At 44.8% G+C, this 15,172-nt stretch overlaps 2 protein-coding genes across 4 annotated transcripts; one reads left to right on the top strand and one right to left on the bottom strand.

Annotated features, from left to right (window-relative positions):
• The first annotated feature begins 352 nt into the window (after positions 1–352).
• On the top strand, positions 353–2,502 carry pla2g12b (phospholipase A2, group XIIB). 2 transcript variants are annotated; one of them, XM_008322279.2, is made up of 4 exons: positions 353–995; positions 1,256–1,332; positions 1,449–1,620; positions 2,278–2,502. In XM_008322279.2, the coding sequence occupies exons 1-4, from the start codon at positions 500–502 to the stop codon at positions 2,394–2,396; spliced, it is 864 nt and encodes a 287-aa protein (XP_008320501.1). In that variant the 5' UTR covers positions 353–499; the 3' UTR covers positions 2,397–2,502. The 2 variants fall into 2 exon arrangements, with proteins under 2 accessions (XP_008320501.1, XP_008320500.1); XM_008322278.2 differs by having other exon boundaries at positions 1,256–1,344.
• oit3 (oncoprotein induced transcript 3) lies at positions 2,499–14,616 on the bottom strand. 2 transcript variants are annotated; one of them, XM_025060777.1, is made up of 9 exons: positions 14,383–14,616; positions 12,465–12,839; positions 9,445–9,555; positions 7,252–7,374; positions 7,025–7,147; positions 6,307–6,467; positions 5,499–5,911; positions 4,005–4,104; positions 2,499–3,845 (listed from the first exon to the last, which is right to left on the bottom strand). In XM_025060777.1, the coding sequence occupies exons 1-9, from the start codon at positions 14,441–14,443 to the stop codon at positions 3,693–3,695; spliced, it is 1,620 nt and encodes a 539-aa protein (XP_024916545.1). In that variant the 5' UTR covers positions 14,444–14,616; the 3' UTR covers positions 2,499–3,692. The 2 variants fall into 2 exon arrangements, with proteins under 2 accessions (XP_024916545.1, XP_008320499.1); XM_008322277.3 differs by lacking the exons at positions 12,465–12,839; positions 14,383–14,616 and adding exons at positions 9,655–10,029; positions 11,569–11,796.
• Between the last annotated feature and the right edge of the window lie 556 nt (positions 14,617–15,172).

Genomic DNA, 15,172 nt, shown 5'->3' with positions numbered 1-15,172 from the left:
CCAGTTGTTCATCACGAAGGATTCACTGATTTTTACCGAGACTGTAAAGTCCTCCCTGGGTTGACACCAGCATTTAGCAGATCAAGAATCATTCTCCTCTTAACATTTTTGGGATCACTTTTCTATTTAAACACAAGAGGGCAGCAAATACACTTGAGAAAAAATGCCGCACTGAAAAGCCCGTGTTGGAGTTCAGTTAAACATGAATTCCATACAGCGTTTGTTTCCTCCAAGAAATCTTCATGTGTATGTTTTATCATGTATTTACTGAGGACGAGAAGATTAGAGCTGATTTCTCTTTGATGGATAGGCAGTGACCTTTGCCCTCTTCAGAAGGGGAAATGCCTTGCTGTCTGCTATGAGCTAATCAGAGGTTAAAGTCTGATGTGTGGCTGACCGAACACAGTGAAAACACAGTGTGTTTTTGTGCCTCACTGTCTGAGCTGCGCTCCTCTTGACAACACCTCGTCCCATGTAGAGAGCCTTCTACACCAACGCCATGCTGCTCCGGATTTTGGTTCCTCTTCTCCTCCTCTGTGTGTCTACGGGCATGTGTGCCTCCTTGGTCTCTTTACAGGCTCAAGACAAGGAGGTGGAGAAGGAGGATTCTGCTGAGAAGTTAGATGTCGCTCCAGCTGTAGAAGGTAGTGAGGCTGCAGCAGAGGAACCTTTGTCTAACACCCTGTCTGGTAACAATCTCCTTGGTAAACTTCTTGGCGTGGACAATCCAGAAGCGGATAAAAACACCGACGGACCTGCTGCTGTGGACGCTGCTCCTCAAACTCAAGAGCTCCCTTCGTCTACAGAAGATGGGAACGACATTAAAGCACTCAAACCGAAACAATCACTAGTAGAACCCTCAGCCGATAAGAAGAACGACACTTGGAGCATCAACTCAATCAGAGACAGTTTCCAGACCGTGCACACGTACTTTGACTCCCTGGTGGAGCTGGTGGGTGGGCGTGATGGAGTGTGTCAGTACCGCTGCAGATACGGTAAGACTTCAGCTGACACATTGAACCAACTCTCCTCCGACTTCATCAGTCACTGATGACGAGGGGCCTTTTCACTAGATCCTGACATCTGACCAGGTTCTGTTTATCAGTCATGGAGGGAGACGTCTTGTACCCAGTTACACAATCAGAGCTGATGTTTTCAAACAGATGTTACATCTTATCTAAGATTGATTGATAAGTACACACTGACATCCAGCTGGTCATAAACCTCAATGTGGACTTGTGTTGTTGTCTCTCAGGAGAAGTTCCTCAGCCTCGTTCTGGTTACGTGCGTCCAGAGCCCAATGGCTGCAGTTCCTCTCTGGTGGGATTCCAGGTGAATGCAGCTGTAGGTGGCCATTCCTCAGCACCAACAGCGTACCGCTACATCACACGGCCCATATATTAGAGCCACTTCAACATTTTAATGCCAGCTTCTGTCTCTTTTGGCAGCTGGACCTGGGGATTCCAGCCATGACCCAGTGCTGCAATCAGCTTGACTCATGCTACGACACGTGTGGCACCAGCAAGTACGACTGTGACTCCGAGTTCCGCTCCTGTGTGCTGGGCATCTGCTCTGACCTGAAGAAGAGCTTGGGCTTTGGGTCCCAAGTCCAAGTCCAAGGTGAGATATGGTGTTAGAAAATATATAGTCCAGGCATCAACAATAGACAAGAACAAAGACTGAGGACTTGACAATAACACAGTATAACAATAACAACAACAATAGAGGTGTTGGTTCTGTTTTTATTATCCGCCATATTGTGTTTAGGTTTTTAAAAAAAACTTAAGCTAGATATAAGAAAACTCCTCAAAACAGACCACTGTCTGAGGTCATGCTGCTACGGCACAGAGCAATCACTTTTCTTTAGGAGCTGTACACTGCCAACATCAGCGCCACAAAACTTGAATTATTCTATATTGTACAAAATAATCCATACATTTGAAAATTGTTCACCTATGTCATCCCGTCCTAATCTTAAAAGAGAAATCTGCAAGACAAAACATATATATGTGTATATATATATATATATATATATGTGTGTATATACATATATATAATTAGAGTTCCCTATATAAGGAACCCATGTTCACTGATCTAAACACTTGGTTTAGACCAGTGTTAATGGTTAATGGTTGCATCAAACCCTAACATCTTAACTATTTTTGTGACTCTGCACCATGCCCAAATATAAATGTTGGTATTTTCGTGCACCAGCAGGAGCGTCTCACATGTTTGGAATTCAAATATTAACAGTTAATCTGTGTCTTTTCTCCGCAGCCTGTGATTCAGTGGCAGACGTTCTGTACAACACAGTGTGGACTCTGGGCTGCAGGCCCTACATGAACAGCCAGAGGTCAGCGTGTGTCTGTGACGGAGAGGAGAGGGATGAACTGTGATCCTGCAGACACTGATTGGACAAATCAAGTATCCTCACACATTAATGCATAAACAGTATTTATGAGTTTCATCGTCTAAGTTTAAAATGAAGACATTGGAAATGAAGAATATGGTGGAATTTATTCATAGAATGTAATAACAAATGTTGAGTGTCTGATTATGACTTTCACAATTTTAATTAACGGCTCATACATAATATTCTCTCCATATTTGTGCCTTTTCGGGCCTTTGTGACTCCATTACCATAAATTACTCCATGCACATTTCCTTACAGGAACAATATTGGAGCTGGAATCATTGACTCCATTTAGGAACAGAGACAATTAATGTGTAATACACAGTTCATGGCGTGCCACCGCCGCCACTGCTGCTGTTTAATATTTAATAAAGGAACAATTTGCCCAGTGTGAAATGTCTACCATGCCAAGCACACACTTTGTTAATATCTGATCTAAGTTATTGGTTTGGTATCTGTTATTATTTTTGAAGAAATCCACAAGTAATTACTTTCTAAGTGAAGTGATTTACTCAAGATGAACTATCAGAACGGAGAGGCAGAGATCGGCGTCATCTTCCAGGACTGGCTCAAACCTAATCTTCTTTCTAACAAACTTTTAAATGTGAGGCATTAATGATAGAGAGCAGATGAGTCAAAAATACACTTATGAATGTTTTTCCCTTTTTTTTAACCCGGGTTGGACTAAATTATAAAAACCACTGAATCTCTAAGCCGTAATAGAGCTGAAAGTGTGACCCAGAAAAGCAGTTGCGATGCTGTGGCTGTAACAAATGAACTGTGGCCCCTCTGAATCGTCCCTAATAGAAATGCCATTTAGTTTAATGTCAGTAAATTGTGCTGCCAGGCAAAGTGGCAGATGCAGGGATGCATTAAGTAGAATTAAAGTGATCTGAGGGTGATGTGGGTGATGTTGAGTGGAAGAAGACAGTTTGTCCTCCGCATGTGTTTACATACTGTATATACACATGAGGAACTTCCTGTGTTTGTATATGACCAGATATCAACCAATAGAAACATCTTGTGGAGTTTGTTTTACAAAACCTTCTTACAGATTATTATTCTGTATACTGTAACTGTATACACTGAACAGTTTAATTGTGTTCAGTTACTTGATAAATGATAAGAACCTGGGGACCACAACCTGACACACACGGTGTTCACGTGTGTGTGTGTGTGTTCTGTAAAATTAACAAACCATGATGTTAAATGTCTTTGATTACAACATGTGCGGCAGACTTGTCCTAGGGTTTTCTCTGTCGTTGCATCACTTCTCCAACTATGGCAGGATGTAAATGGGTCCTCCTCTGAGTGTGTGTCGGTCCCAGGCTTCACTGGTTCTAATCCCCCGTCGTACACGTCCGCGGCATCGTTGGACACAACGGGAGTCTCCTGATCTGCACACTAACACCTGGCAGTGTAGGAAGACTTGCTGCAAACAAAGAGAAACAAAAGTTTATTCCGAGCAGAGACAGAGGGGAAAAACCAACCAACGCTGCTGCGTAAAGCAGTGAAATCACAGAGTCAATGAACACACTCCTAACATTCCTTTAAACACCAGCTGTCTCCCAGCATGCACCTCTTTACTCACTTGGCTGTCTGTGCCAATAAACTTGAAGACAGGAACCTGGTAGTGCTTGGAGAGCTGGTCCTTGGATGAGTACTGTGTCACTGCTTCATCGGAGATGCACCTGAAAAAGAAGTTCAGAGACACCAGTGATGATGATGATGATGATGATGATGATGATGATGACGATGTCAGTGGTTTCTTTAAATACCATTTCTAAAAAATCTTCATCTGACCTCACACACTGATGTGTTCTAATATAAATCATTAAAACACAGTCAAAACCTCCTCTGTTCTTCTCTACACTCCATCTTCAGACCAACTCTTTCTCTGGAATCACCAAATATGAGCGTTCCCAAGATAACAGAGCAGTTTCGATTTTTCTACCCAAACATTATTGTTCTCCTTCTACACTAATCAGACTTTGGGGCCGGGGGCATTTATCACTTGATGTTTCCTCGGAGGAGTGGCCGCTTCCTGTCCTATAACTGTCAGGAGGCTGAGGCCCGGGCTTCGTGGTGAGAGCAGCTGGGCCTGATCCTGTACACATTTATTATAAGAATTATTAATGCTGCAGGAATAAAAGTACCAGGTGAATTTATGGGAAAACATTAAAAAGGCTGAATTCAGCAGTTTCTGGAGTCTGCGTGTGCAGAACTCCACTGGTTGATTACAAAGACGAGCTCCGTCTCAGTGCTGTGCTGTGCAGCTTTGTTTTCATTTAATCGCACTGAGAGAAAATGTCTGCGTGATTCCTGCCAATAGAGGATGGAAACTTTACTAAATTATCTGCACTCATATAGTGATTTTCCAGTCTTGATGACAAGCCCAAGAGCTTTACGCCACACGTTCATCGGTGTCGTATTTACTGATGTAGCCTGTAATGTGAGGTCTGTCTGTGCCCTGTTCCTGCTGGCTGCTGTGTGGGTTAATCAGTGTGATCACACTCACCTGTGTCTCTGTGATCAGTCTCACTGGTGTCACCTGTTGCCCTGGGTATATATACACCTCTCCCTCACACTGTTGGATCATTGTTTGCTGTTTGTTTGTGTGCTGGTCAAGTTAGTTTGTGTGTTGGAGAGGGCCATGTGTTTGAAAACAAAATGAGGATGGAATTCAACTTACATTTAACAAACACAGCTTGTGTCAACTGTTGCAGAAAAAAATAGTAGACAAGCAAAAAGAGAAAGATTAAAATATGTGAATGTCTGCTGACATAAAATGGAAGAAGTTGGAAATGATGATTGTTAGGAGGCCAAACAAAAGTAGACCAACTGTCAGGAAAGCTCTGTGATCATTCTGGGCTGTATCAAAGCAGGCATTGCTCAGGCTCCTGGGCTAAAATGCTAATCCACATTTATACAGCAACACAGCAACGCTGACCCTGTCACTTAACTGATGTGTGGGCCACATTATGGATATCTGTACTCCACATGTGGTCCGGAGAAATTGACTACAGACAGACGAACAGTTTGTTGTGTTCTTGTAGCTGGAGATGTGATGATAAAAGTGGTTTACCCATCTTTGATGAGGTAATACTTCACAGCCTGGTCAGCATTGGGTCCTGGTGTGGCGAAGCAGCTCTCCACCAGTGCAGACAGACCCTCCACCCTCTCCTTGGGCTCCACTCCAAAGAACAGAGAGTCTTGCAGACAGAGTTGAGGAGGGGAGCTGTAGACCTCAGAGAAATCTGACGTCTTGAAGAGTTCCAAAAAGAAGGGGAAGTCTCCCTCACTGTGAGCGACAAGCTTCAGGGCAGAGCTCCGCACACTGGCCTGGTATCTGTCCGACACATGGTACTCTCTGGGGAACTCGCAGGTGATGGGGATGACTAACTTACTGGTGCGGACGATCAGGTCCCTGCTGCTGCCTCGGCTGCTCCTGGGAAGACCTGTCACCAGGTTTGTGCCGACAATTTTATCATCGGTCACCTGAGGAGAGACAACAGTAACTTGATTACAACTGCTTTGTTTTAGAATAAAAGCCACATTATCTGCACTGCCCACTTCATTAGGTGCATGTTAAAAAACACTGACGTCTTTCAGCAGAATCTCAGATCCTGTAGAACTGACTCTTTGACGATGACAGTGAGTTTATTGAACCTGAATGGCCTCTGCAGTCACCAGGTCTCAATCCAATAGTCACTTTAGCACATGATGGAACAGGAGATCTTCCGTCACGTCGATATGAAGCCACAGTTAAATTATTACATCTATGTCAATACTCAACAAAGGAATTCTCTTGGTACTACAGAGATGTTCCTAATGAAGCAGCCAAGTCATGAACTGTATATTGACGTGAATACTCAAAGCTTAGCCTGTCAGACCTCCACCACTGTGCCGCAGGTCTTCAGGCTGAAGTTGAGATTGATGTGTGTGCCGTTAGAGACACCACGACATGACGAGTTGGACAGGAAGAGCTCCAGTCCGCCGACAAGGTCCTTGGGGACTGACACAGTAATAGAGGTGGAATCACACTGGACAGGCACTGTAGAAAGTGAACAGCCTTAGAAGGTGAACAGCAGTCATCATGAACTATTTCTTAATATATATATATATATATATATATATATATATGTGTGTGTGTATATATCCTATATCCATATATAGAGATTTATTAAAATACTATATAATAGTATATAAACTCAAGTGGTTTGTAGCCTGCCTCCTTGTGGCCATGGACAAACAAAAAATCTTCTGTAGTTCAATTTAGTATTCAGAACCAGAGGCTCAATCTGATTTAAATATAGAGAAATTAAATAAAACGATAAAGGACGCAAAAAGACTAATAATAATAATAGCAAATATACTTGCCTAAAATGTTTTGTTAAGTACAGTATCAATAATTCTCCCCCTCACTGTACGGCTCTGTGCCTGGAGAAACTCAATGTGGTCAAATCATCTTCTCAGACTGCTGTAGGTGTGTGTTCTTGTTACTATGTGTCAACGTCCTCGGCTTCCTGGTCAATTTGCACTCACAGAATTTCTCTCTCTCTCTCTCTCTCTCTCTCTCACACACACACACACACCCACACACACACCCACCCTGACATGTGCGTTTATCCACTCCCAGCTCCAGCCCCCTGGGACAGTGGCACTGATACGAGTCCTGCAGTGAGGAGCAGCCGTGGCTGCAGCCTCCATTGTTAACATGACAGCCTGCTATCTCTGCAGGAGGCGACACAGAGAACAGGAAATGATGAAGGAGTCAGTGCACCTCCCGACTTCACCCAACTCTCTCTCTCTCACTCTGAATGACATTATAATTGTACCTCTGCAGTGGCGTCCGTCCTGATCCAGCACGCGGCCCGGACCGCACTCACAGCGCCTGGAGCCTTTGGTGTTCACACACACCTCAGCACAGCCACCGTTTCCATTTTCACACTCATTTACATCTGAGCAGAGAACACACACCTGGGTCAGATATTATTATCACATCAGACCTGTTTTAATGGAGTGGGAGTTAGACGGCTGGAGTTTATCACCGCAGGGCAATTCACTTTGTGGTTGAGGGAGGAGGAGGAGGAGGGGGAGGAGGAGGAGGGGGAGGAGGAGGAGGGGGAGGAGGAGGAGGGGGAGGAGGAGGAGGGGGAGGAGGAGGAGGGGGAGGAGGAGGAGGGGGAGGAGGAGGAGGGGGAGGAGGAGGAGGGGGAGGAGGAGGAGGGGGAGGAGGAGGAGCAGGTGCACAAGAAGGGTGCACAAGAAGAGTCGATGAGTTAAGATGCAGAGAATAATGTAACACTGCTCCCTTCATTGAGGACGTTTGAGAAAAAGACAATAAACAATTACAGAAGAAAAAGAGAAGAGAGTAAAGGTGATGAAGCTCATCTATCTTCTGGGGTTTGAGGTTTCAATTAATTTCTTAATTATATTCATTTCTTTTATAATTTTTTATTTTTCTTTGGTACTTTCTGGTGCAAAGTATAAAAAATAAAACTACAATAGAATACGAGAGCTAAACAAAGACAACAAGAAAGTTCACGTCACCCGGCTTGGTGTTACCAGGCCCCCACCCTAGAGCCAGGCCCGGGGTTGGTTCTCACAGGTGAGCACCCGGTGGCCGGGTCTTTGCCCACGGGATCCAGCTAAGCCCGACCCAAAGAAGCGACGTCTGCCCGCCTTCCAGTAGGCCCACCACCTTCAGGAAGGTTCACAAGGAGCCGGTGCCTTGTGATTTGGTTCTTTCAGTAGTCGTGGGCGGGGACCCCAACGGCCCAATCCCTGGACTACTACCGCTCTGGCTATGGGGACATGGAATGTCACCTCACTGCAGGCAGGGGGCGAGCTTGTGCAGGAGGTTGAGCGATACTGGCTAGATATAGTCGGGCTCACCTCCACGCAGTGTGGGCTCTGGAACCAAACTCCTCGAGAGGCTGGACTCTCTTCTGTTTTGGAGTTGCTCGTGGTGAGAGGCGGCTCGTGCTGGTGTAGGCTAGCTTACAGCCCCCCAGCTTGTCAGTCGTGTGTTGGGGTTCTCCCCACTGAGCGAGAGGGTCGTTTCCCTGCGCCTTGGGGTCGGTGAAAGGTCTCTCCCTGTTGTTTTTCGACCTGTGGGCTGAATGGCAGTGCAGAGGACCTGGCCTTCTTGCAGGCACTGGGAGGAGTACTAGAAAGTGCTCCTCCCGGGGATTCCATCATCCTGTTGGGGGACTTCAGTGCTCACGTGGGCAACGACAGTGTCACCTGGAGGGGTGTGATCTGAACCTGAGTGGTGTTTTGTTATTGGACTTCTGTACTAGTCACAGTTTGTCCATGAACGCGATGTCCAAATATAAGGGTGTCCATCAGTGCACCAGGACACCCTAGGACACCCTCCTGAGGGAGGTTGGAGACATTGAGTCAGAGTGGACTATGTTCTCCTCTTCCATTGTTAATGCAGCTGTACGGAGCCTTGGCCTAAGGTCTCCTGCATCTGTCGTTGTGGCAATGCCCGAACCCGGTGGTGCACACCGGGGTTCAGAGATGCTATCAAGCTGAAGAAAGAGTCCTATCGAGCTCGAGTGGCAATGAGAGCAAAAACTTGGGTGTGGGAAAAGTGTGGGGAGGCCATTGAGGAGAACTATAGGTTGGCCTCAAAGAAATTCTGGCAAACCATCTGGCGCCTCAGGAGGAGAAAGCAGTTTCCAACACTGTTTATAGTGGAAGTGGGGAACTGTTGACCTTGTTTGGGGATGTTGTCGTACGGTGGAAGGAATACTTTGAGGATCTGCTCAATCCCACTGACATGCCTTCCGTAGAGGAAGCAGAGGCTGAGGACCGGCTGATCCACGAGGTAGTCAAGAAGCTGCTCGGTGGTAAGGCCCCGAGCAGGGGTGTACGGAGAAAGGAGAAATCTTGATTTTACCGTTGACAGGTTAAAAAGAAGGTTTTATGCAGCTATTCTTATATTTCCTAGAAATTGTTTTTTAAGCTCAGCTCGTCTGCCTCAGCCTCTCTCTCCTTCACCCTTTTCTAATTAATCTCACCCAGACACGTTTGTCCATCTGGTCCCAGAACAGTTCCACGTCCACAGCGACAGTCCATCTTAGGACAGGGGGGTCCTGTACATTCAACCTCATCACAGATGTCGTAGAAATCTGAACAAATGTCAACATAACATTAGAGGAGGTTGTAAAGTACTGTGGTAGTGACACAGAAAAATGTAAATATTATCATATGTTTGCAGTGCTCCTTACGGCCACAGTAGGCTTGGAAACAGACGGAAGGTCTGGGCAGACGATAAACAAAGTACCCTGCAGCACAGGCCTTCACCTCCACACTGGCGTTCCACTGACAGCAGTTGTCGTTGAAGCTGACACACACCGACAGGCCGACAATGCCCTCCTGACGATGAGGGTGGCTGCCATTCAGCCAGATGGGTGCATGGGTGCCACAGTGGTTCTCAGGGATGCAGAAGGTAGGCATGGCATCTCCAGCCATGCCGGTGAATCGGTACCATTCACCAGACATGTGGCTGTCACACAGAGGAACCCCAGACGACTGGTTGACGTGGAAGTCCGTGTTCCTCCACGGTTCATTCAGGCTGATGTAGGCAGAGCAGGGGTCCAAGGCTGAGACATGTGGGTTGGATTATTTGTTAGCATAAAGATTAATAAATAGCAACAGCGGTTTATAAACCTGCAGTTTACCAAAAAGTCAAGGTCAGACTTAGGAACAGCGACATAAAAACAGGAGTTTTTCTAGGAAGTATTAGAAACATGTCATAGATGGAGCAGAATTTATGCATGTCGCCCTTTTCCAATCCCTGAAAAGGATTATGCAGAACTGGATAAATGACTAAGAAAATGTCAAAGTTCTGACATGACCTTTTAGCAGTGATTTGGTTCTGGATAACTAACTGCAGCCCCTGCTGTGGTTGGGTTTAAATGTCCGCTGACTGCAAAAGCAAACAATAAATCTTTGCCCACTTTCCTTTGTATTGTTTCTTCACGATAAACACAGTCAATTCTCATTGAAGTGAACAACAGCACACGGCCCTTTTACCCAGAGCCTTCTGTCGGCGTTGACTACATTCACTGCAGAGTCAGGAGAACAGCCGAAGCATCAGAGTAAACACAGTTTAGCAAAGAAACAATCAATACGCTCTCGCCTTGTCAGCCTCCGTCAACGGGGTAATTTAGGAGGTAGAAAAAGAAAAGAGAAATGAAAGAAAACGTGATTAAGGCGGCAGTGAAGATCATCTGAGAAGAAGGAAAAGCTGGAGGCTGATCAGGTCTGCAGTAGATCCTCTTCTCTGACAGGCAGAGGAGGTGACAGCAGATGGTAAACACTTATGACCTGCAGTCACTGGATGGATCACTGTGTGGTTGTACTCCAGGCTGAGCTGACTGCAGATTTACAGTAATAACAAAAATAGTCGTTCTAAATTTAGTAAAATGAATGATCAGACCACGGCAGTGTGTATGGAATGACATGAGAAATGATGGATTTGGTCAGTGGGTCTAATTTTGTCCCCGTGAATGATGTGACTGCATTTTCTCCCTCCACGTTCTAAAAGACAGTCCATCTCCTCGTCACAACTGACTGCTTCTGAGAGAGCAGAAGAATCAGTCCATGGCCTGGTTCCACTGTCACAGTAAATGACTCGTACTACTGATCAACACAGTTCCGGCTCAAACAGGAATCTTAAATCTTCCAGATGAAGATGGAATGGTTTATCAACGGTCTCAGAGTGGAGTCCGGTCTGACTCACACTCCTGTGTCGTAACTGTACAGACAAGATGGTGAAGATTACACAGGAATAAATGAACCATTACAGAGTTCTCTTAGGAAATGTGTCCAAAGAGTTTGGTTGAAAGCAACTGGACTTCTTCTTGTAGCTTGAAAGATGTTTCGTTCCTCAACTGAGGAACTGCATCAGTTTCTGAAACTTTCTTCATCAGTTTCTCAACTCTTTGGATAACGTGACCTGGATGAATAAGAATCTTCACAGACGTTGGGAAATCTTCTTCTTCTTCTTCTTCTTCTTTCTTGGTCAGACACAGGAGAATCTTCAGCCTCTGACTTCCATCAGAGTGAACCATAGAACCACAGATATATATACATACGGACAATGCAAAAATAGACAACCAATGAAATGTTCATCTTACCTTCACCGGCAGCAGTCGGAGGCTTCTGTAGCAGACAAGTGATCAGCAGAACAATCATCATGTTTTTGTTCAACAGTGTTTTAAAGACACTCAAGTGAATCCACAGGTCTGTTTGGAGCTTTTCTCTTCCATCTGCGCACAGAAACCAGTTGTGTGTCTTCCTGGCCTTGACCTTTCGATCTGCATCTCCCCAAACGTAGTGACAGGATCATCCTTGTATTGTTCCAGTCTTATCAGTTCAACACTCTGTCACCCTGAGGGGAAAAAGTCGCCTCTGTTGTTTAGCACTCTCTCTCTAAACAACATCCTCCGAGCTGCACACATGACTGAAGGTGGAGCTGAGTGACAGTCTCACCGTGCTGCACAGTCTCTGTTCTCTCTGAACACCTAACACGAGAACAAGCTCATCTAATAAAGTAAACAAACTGAACCGATGCTCCTACAGCTCAGGTTTCACTGATCGATCAAGACCGTCTGACGTTAGTCCAGTTTGGTGACCTATTAACCAAATAAGAATACAATAAAGATGAGAACACACTAACCCAAGGTAGTGCAAAAATCACAGCCGAAAGAGTTACATTTACACGGAAAATGTCTGAAAATGTTCCTAAAATTTTTATAGAAATCTATATATAAAATTTCCGCTGTTGTCCTGCTTGAGTTTTAAATTACATTTTTATGTCAATCAACAAATATGTAGTTTGTGTTACATGCCTAAAACTATGGCACAGTTCTGTATAATGAGAAATGTCCCGGTTAATTTTCTGGTTTCAACAGCACTGATAACCATACATGGTTCAGACAAATGTCAACATAACATTAGAGGAGGTTGTAAAGTACTGTGGTAGTGACACAGAAAAATGTAAATATTATCATATGTTTGCAGTGCTCCTTACGGCCACAGTAGGCTTGGAAACAGACGGAAGGTCTGGGCAGACGATAAACAAAGTACCCTGCAGCACAGGCCTTCACCTCCACACTGGCGTTCCACTGACAGCAGTTGTCGTTGAAGCTGACACACACCGACAGGCCGACAATGCCCTCCTGACGATGAGGGTGGCTGCCATTCAGCCAGATGGGTGCATGGGTGCCACAGTGGTTCTCAGGGATGCAGAAGGTAGGCATGGCATCTCCAGCCATGCCGGTGAATCGGTACCATTCACCAGACATGTGGCTGTCACACAGAGGAACCCCAGACGACTGGTTGACGTGGAAGTCCGTGTTCCTCCACGGTTCATTCAGGCTGATGTAGGCAGAGCAGGGGTCCAAGGCTGAGACATGTGGGTTGGATTATTTGTTAGCATAAAGATTAATAAATAGCAACAGCGGTTTATAAACCTGCAGTTTACCAAAAAGTCAAGGTCAGACTTAGGAACAGCGACATAAAAACAGGAGTTTTTCTAGGAAGTATTAGAAACATGTCATAGATGGAGCAGAATTTATGCATGTCGCCCTTTTCCAATCCCTGAAAAGGATTATGCAGAACTGGATAAATGACTAAGAAAATGTCAAAGTTCTGACATGACCTTTTAGCAGTGATTTGGTTCTGGATAACTAACTGCAGCCCCTGCTGTGGTTGGGTTTAAATGTCCGCTGACTGCAAAAGCAAACAATAAATCTTTGCCCACTTTCCTTTGTATTGTTTCTTCACGATAAACACAGTCAATTCTCATTGAAGTGAACAACAGCACACGGCCCTTTTACCCAGAGCCTTCTGTCGGCGTTGACTACATTCACTGCAGAGTCAGGAGAACAGCCGAAGCATCAGAGTAAACACAGTTTAGCAAAGAAACAATCAATACGCTCTCGCCTTGTCAGCCTCCGTCAACGGGGTAATTTAGGAGGTAGAAAAAGAAAAGAGAAATGAAAGAAAACGTGATTAAGGCGGCAGTGAAGATCATCTGAGAAGAAGGAAAAGCTGGAGGCTGATCAGGTCTGCAGTAGATCCTCTTCTCTGACAGGCAGAGGAGGTGACAGCAGATGGTAAACACTTATGACCTGCAGTCACTGGATGGATCACTGTGTGGTTGTACTCCAGGCTGAGCTGACTGCAGATTTACAGTAATAACAAAAATAGTCGTTCTAAATTTAGTAAAATGAATGATCAGACCACGGCAGTGTGTATGGAATGACATGAGAAATGATGGATTTGGTCAGTGGGTCTAATTTTGTCCCCGTGAATGATGTGACTGCATTTTCTCCCTCCACGTTCTAAAAGACAGTCCATCTCCTCGTCACAACTGACTGCTTCTGAGAGAGCAGAAGAATCAGTCCATGGCCTGGTTCCACTGTCACAGTAAATGACTCGTACTACTGATCAACACAGTTCCGGCTCAAACAGGAATCTTAAATCTTCCAGATGAAGATGGAATGGTTTATCAACGGTCTCAGAGTGGAGTCCGGTCTGACTCACACTCCTGTGTCGTAACTGTACAGACAAGATGGTGAAGATTACACAGGAATAAATGAACCATTACAGAGTTCTCTTAGTTGGGAAATGTGTCCAAAGAGTTTGGTTGAAAGCAACTGGACTTCTTCTTGTAGCTTGAAAGATGTTTCGTTCCTCAACTGAGGAACTGCATCAGTTTCTGAAACTTTCTTCATCAGTTTCTCAACTCTTTGGATAACGTGACCTGGATGAATAAGAATCTTCACAGACGTTGGGAAATCTTCTTCTTCTTCTTCTTCTTCTTTCTTGGTCAGACACAGGAGAATCTTCAGCCTCTGACTTCCATCAGAGTGAACCATAGAACCACAGATATATATACATACGGACAATGCAAAAATAGACAACCAATGAAATGTTCATCTTACCTTCACCGGCAGCAGTCGGAGGCTTCTGTAGCAGACAAGTGATCAGCAGAACAATCATCATGTTTTTGTTCAACAGTGTTTTAAAGACACTCAAGTGAATCCACAGGTCTGTTTGGAGCTTTTCTCTTCCATCTGCGCACAGAAACCAGTTGTGTGTCTTCCTGGCCTTGACCTTTCGATCTGCATCTCCCCAAACGTAGTGACAGGATCATCCTTGTATTGTTCCAGTCTTATCAGTTCAACACTCTGTCACCCTGAGGGGAAAAAGTCGCCTCTGTTGTTTAGCACTCTCTCTCTAAACAACATCCTCCGAGCTGCACACATGACTGAAGGTGGAGCTGAGTGACAGTCTCACCGTGCTGCACAGTCTCTGTTCTCTCTGAACACCTAACACGAGAACAAGCTCATCTAATAAAGTAAACAAACTGAACCGATGCTCCTACAGCTCAGGTTTCACTGATCGATCAAGACCGTCTGACGTTAGTCCAGTTTGGTGACCTATTAACCAAATAAGAATACAATAAAGATGAGAACACACTAACCCAAGGTAGTGCAAAAATCACAGCCGAAAGAGTTACATTTACACGGAAAATGTCTGAAAATGTTCCTAAAATTTTTATAGAAATCTATACATAAAATTTCCGCTGTTGTCCTGCTTGAGTTTTAAATTACATTTTTATGTCAATCAACAAATATGTAGTTTGTGTTACATGCCTAAAACTATGGCACAGTTCTGTATAATGAGAAATGTCCCGGTTAATTTTCTGGTTTCAACAGCACTGATAACCAT

Source organism: Cynoglossus semilaevis, chromosome 12 (assembly GCF_000523025.1).
Source record: "Cynoglossus semilaevis isolate Cse_v1.0 chromosome 12, Cse_v1.0, whole genome shotgun sequence".
Taxonomy (NCBI): Eukaryota; Metazoa; Chordata; class Actinopteri; order Pleuronectiformes; family Cynoglossidae; genus Cynoglossus; species Cynoglossus semilaevis.
Note: the sequence above shows the minus strand (reverse complement) of the source record. Positions and strands in the feature narration are given on the sequence as shown.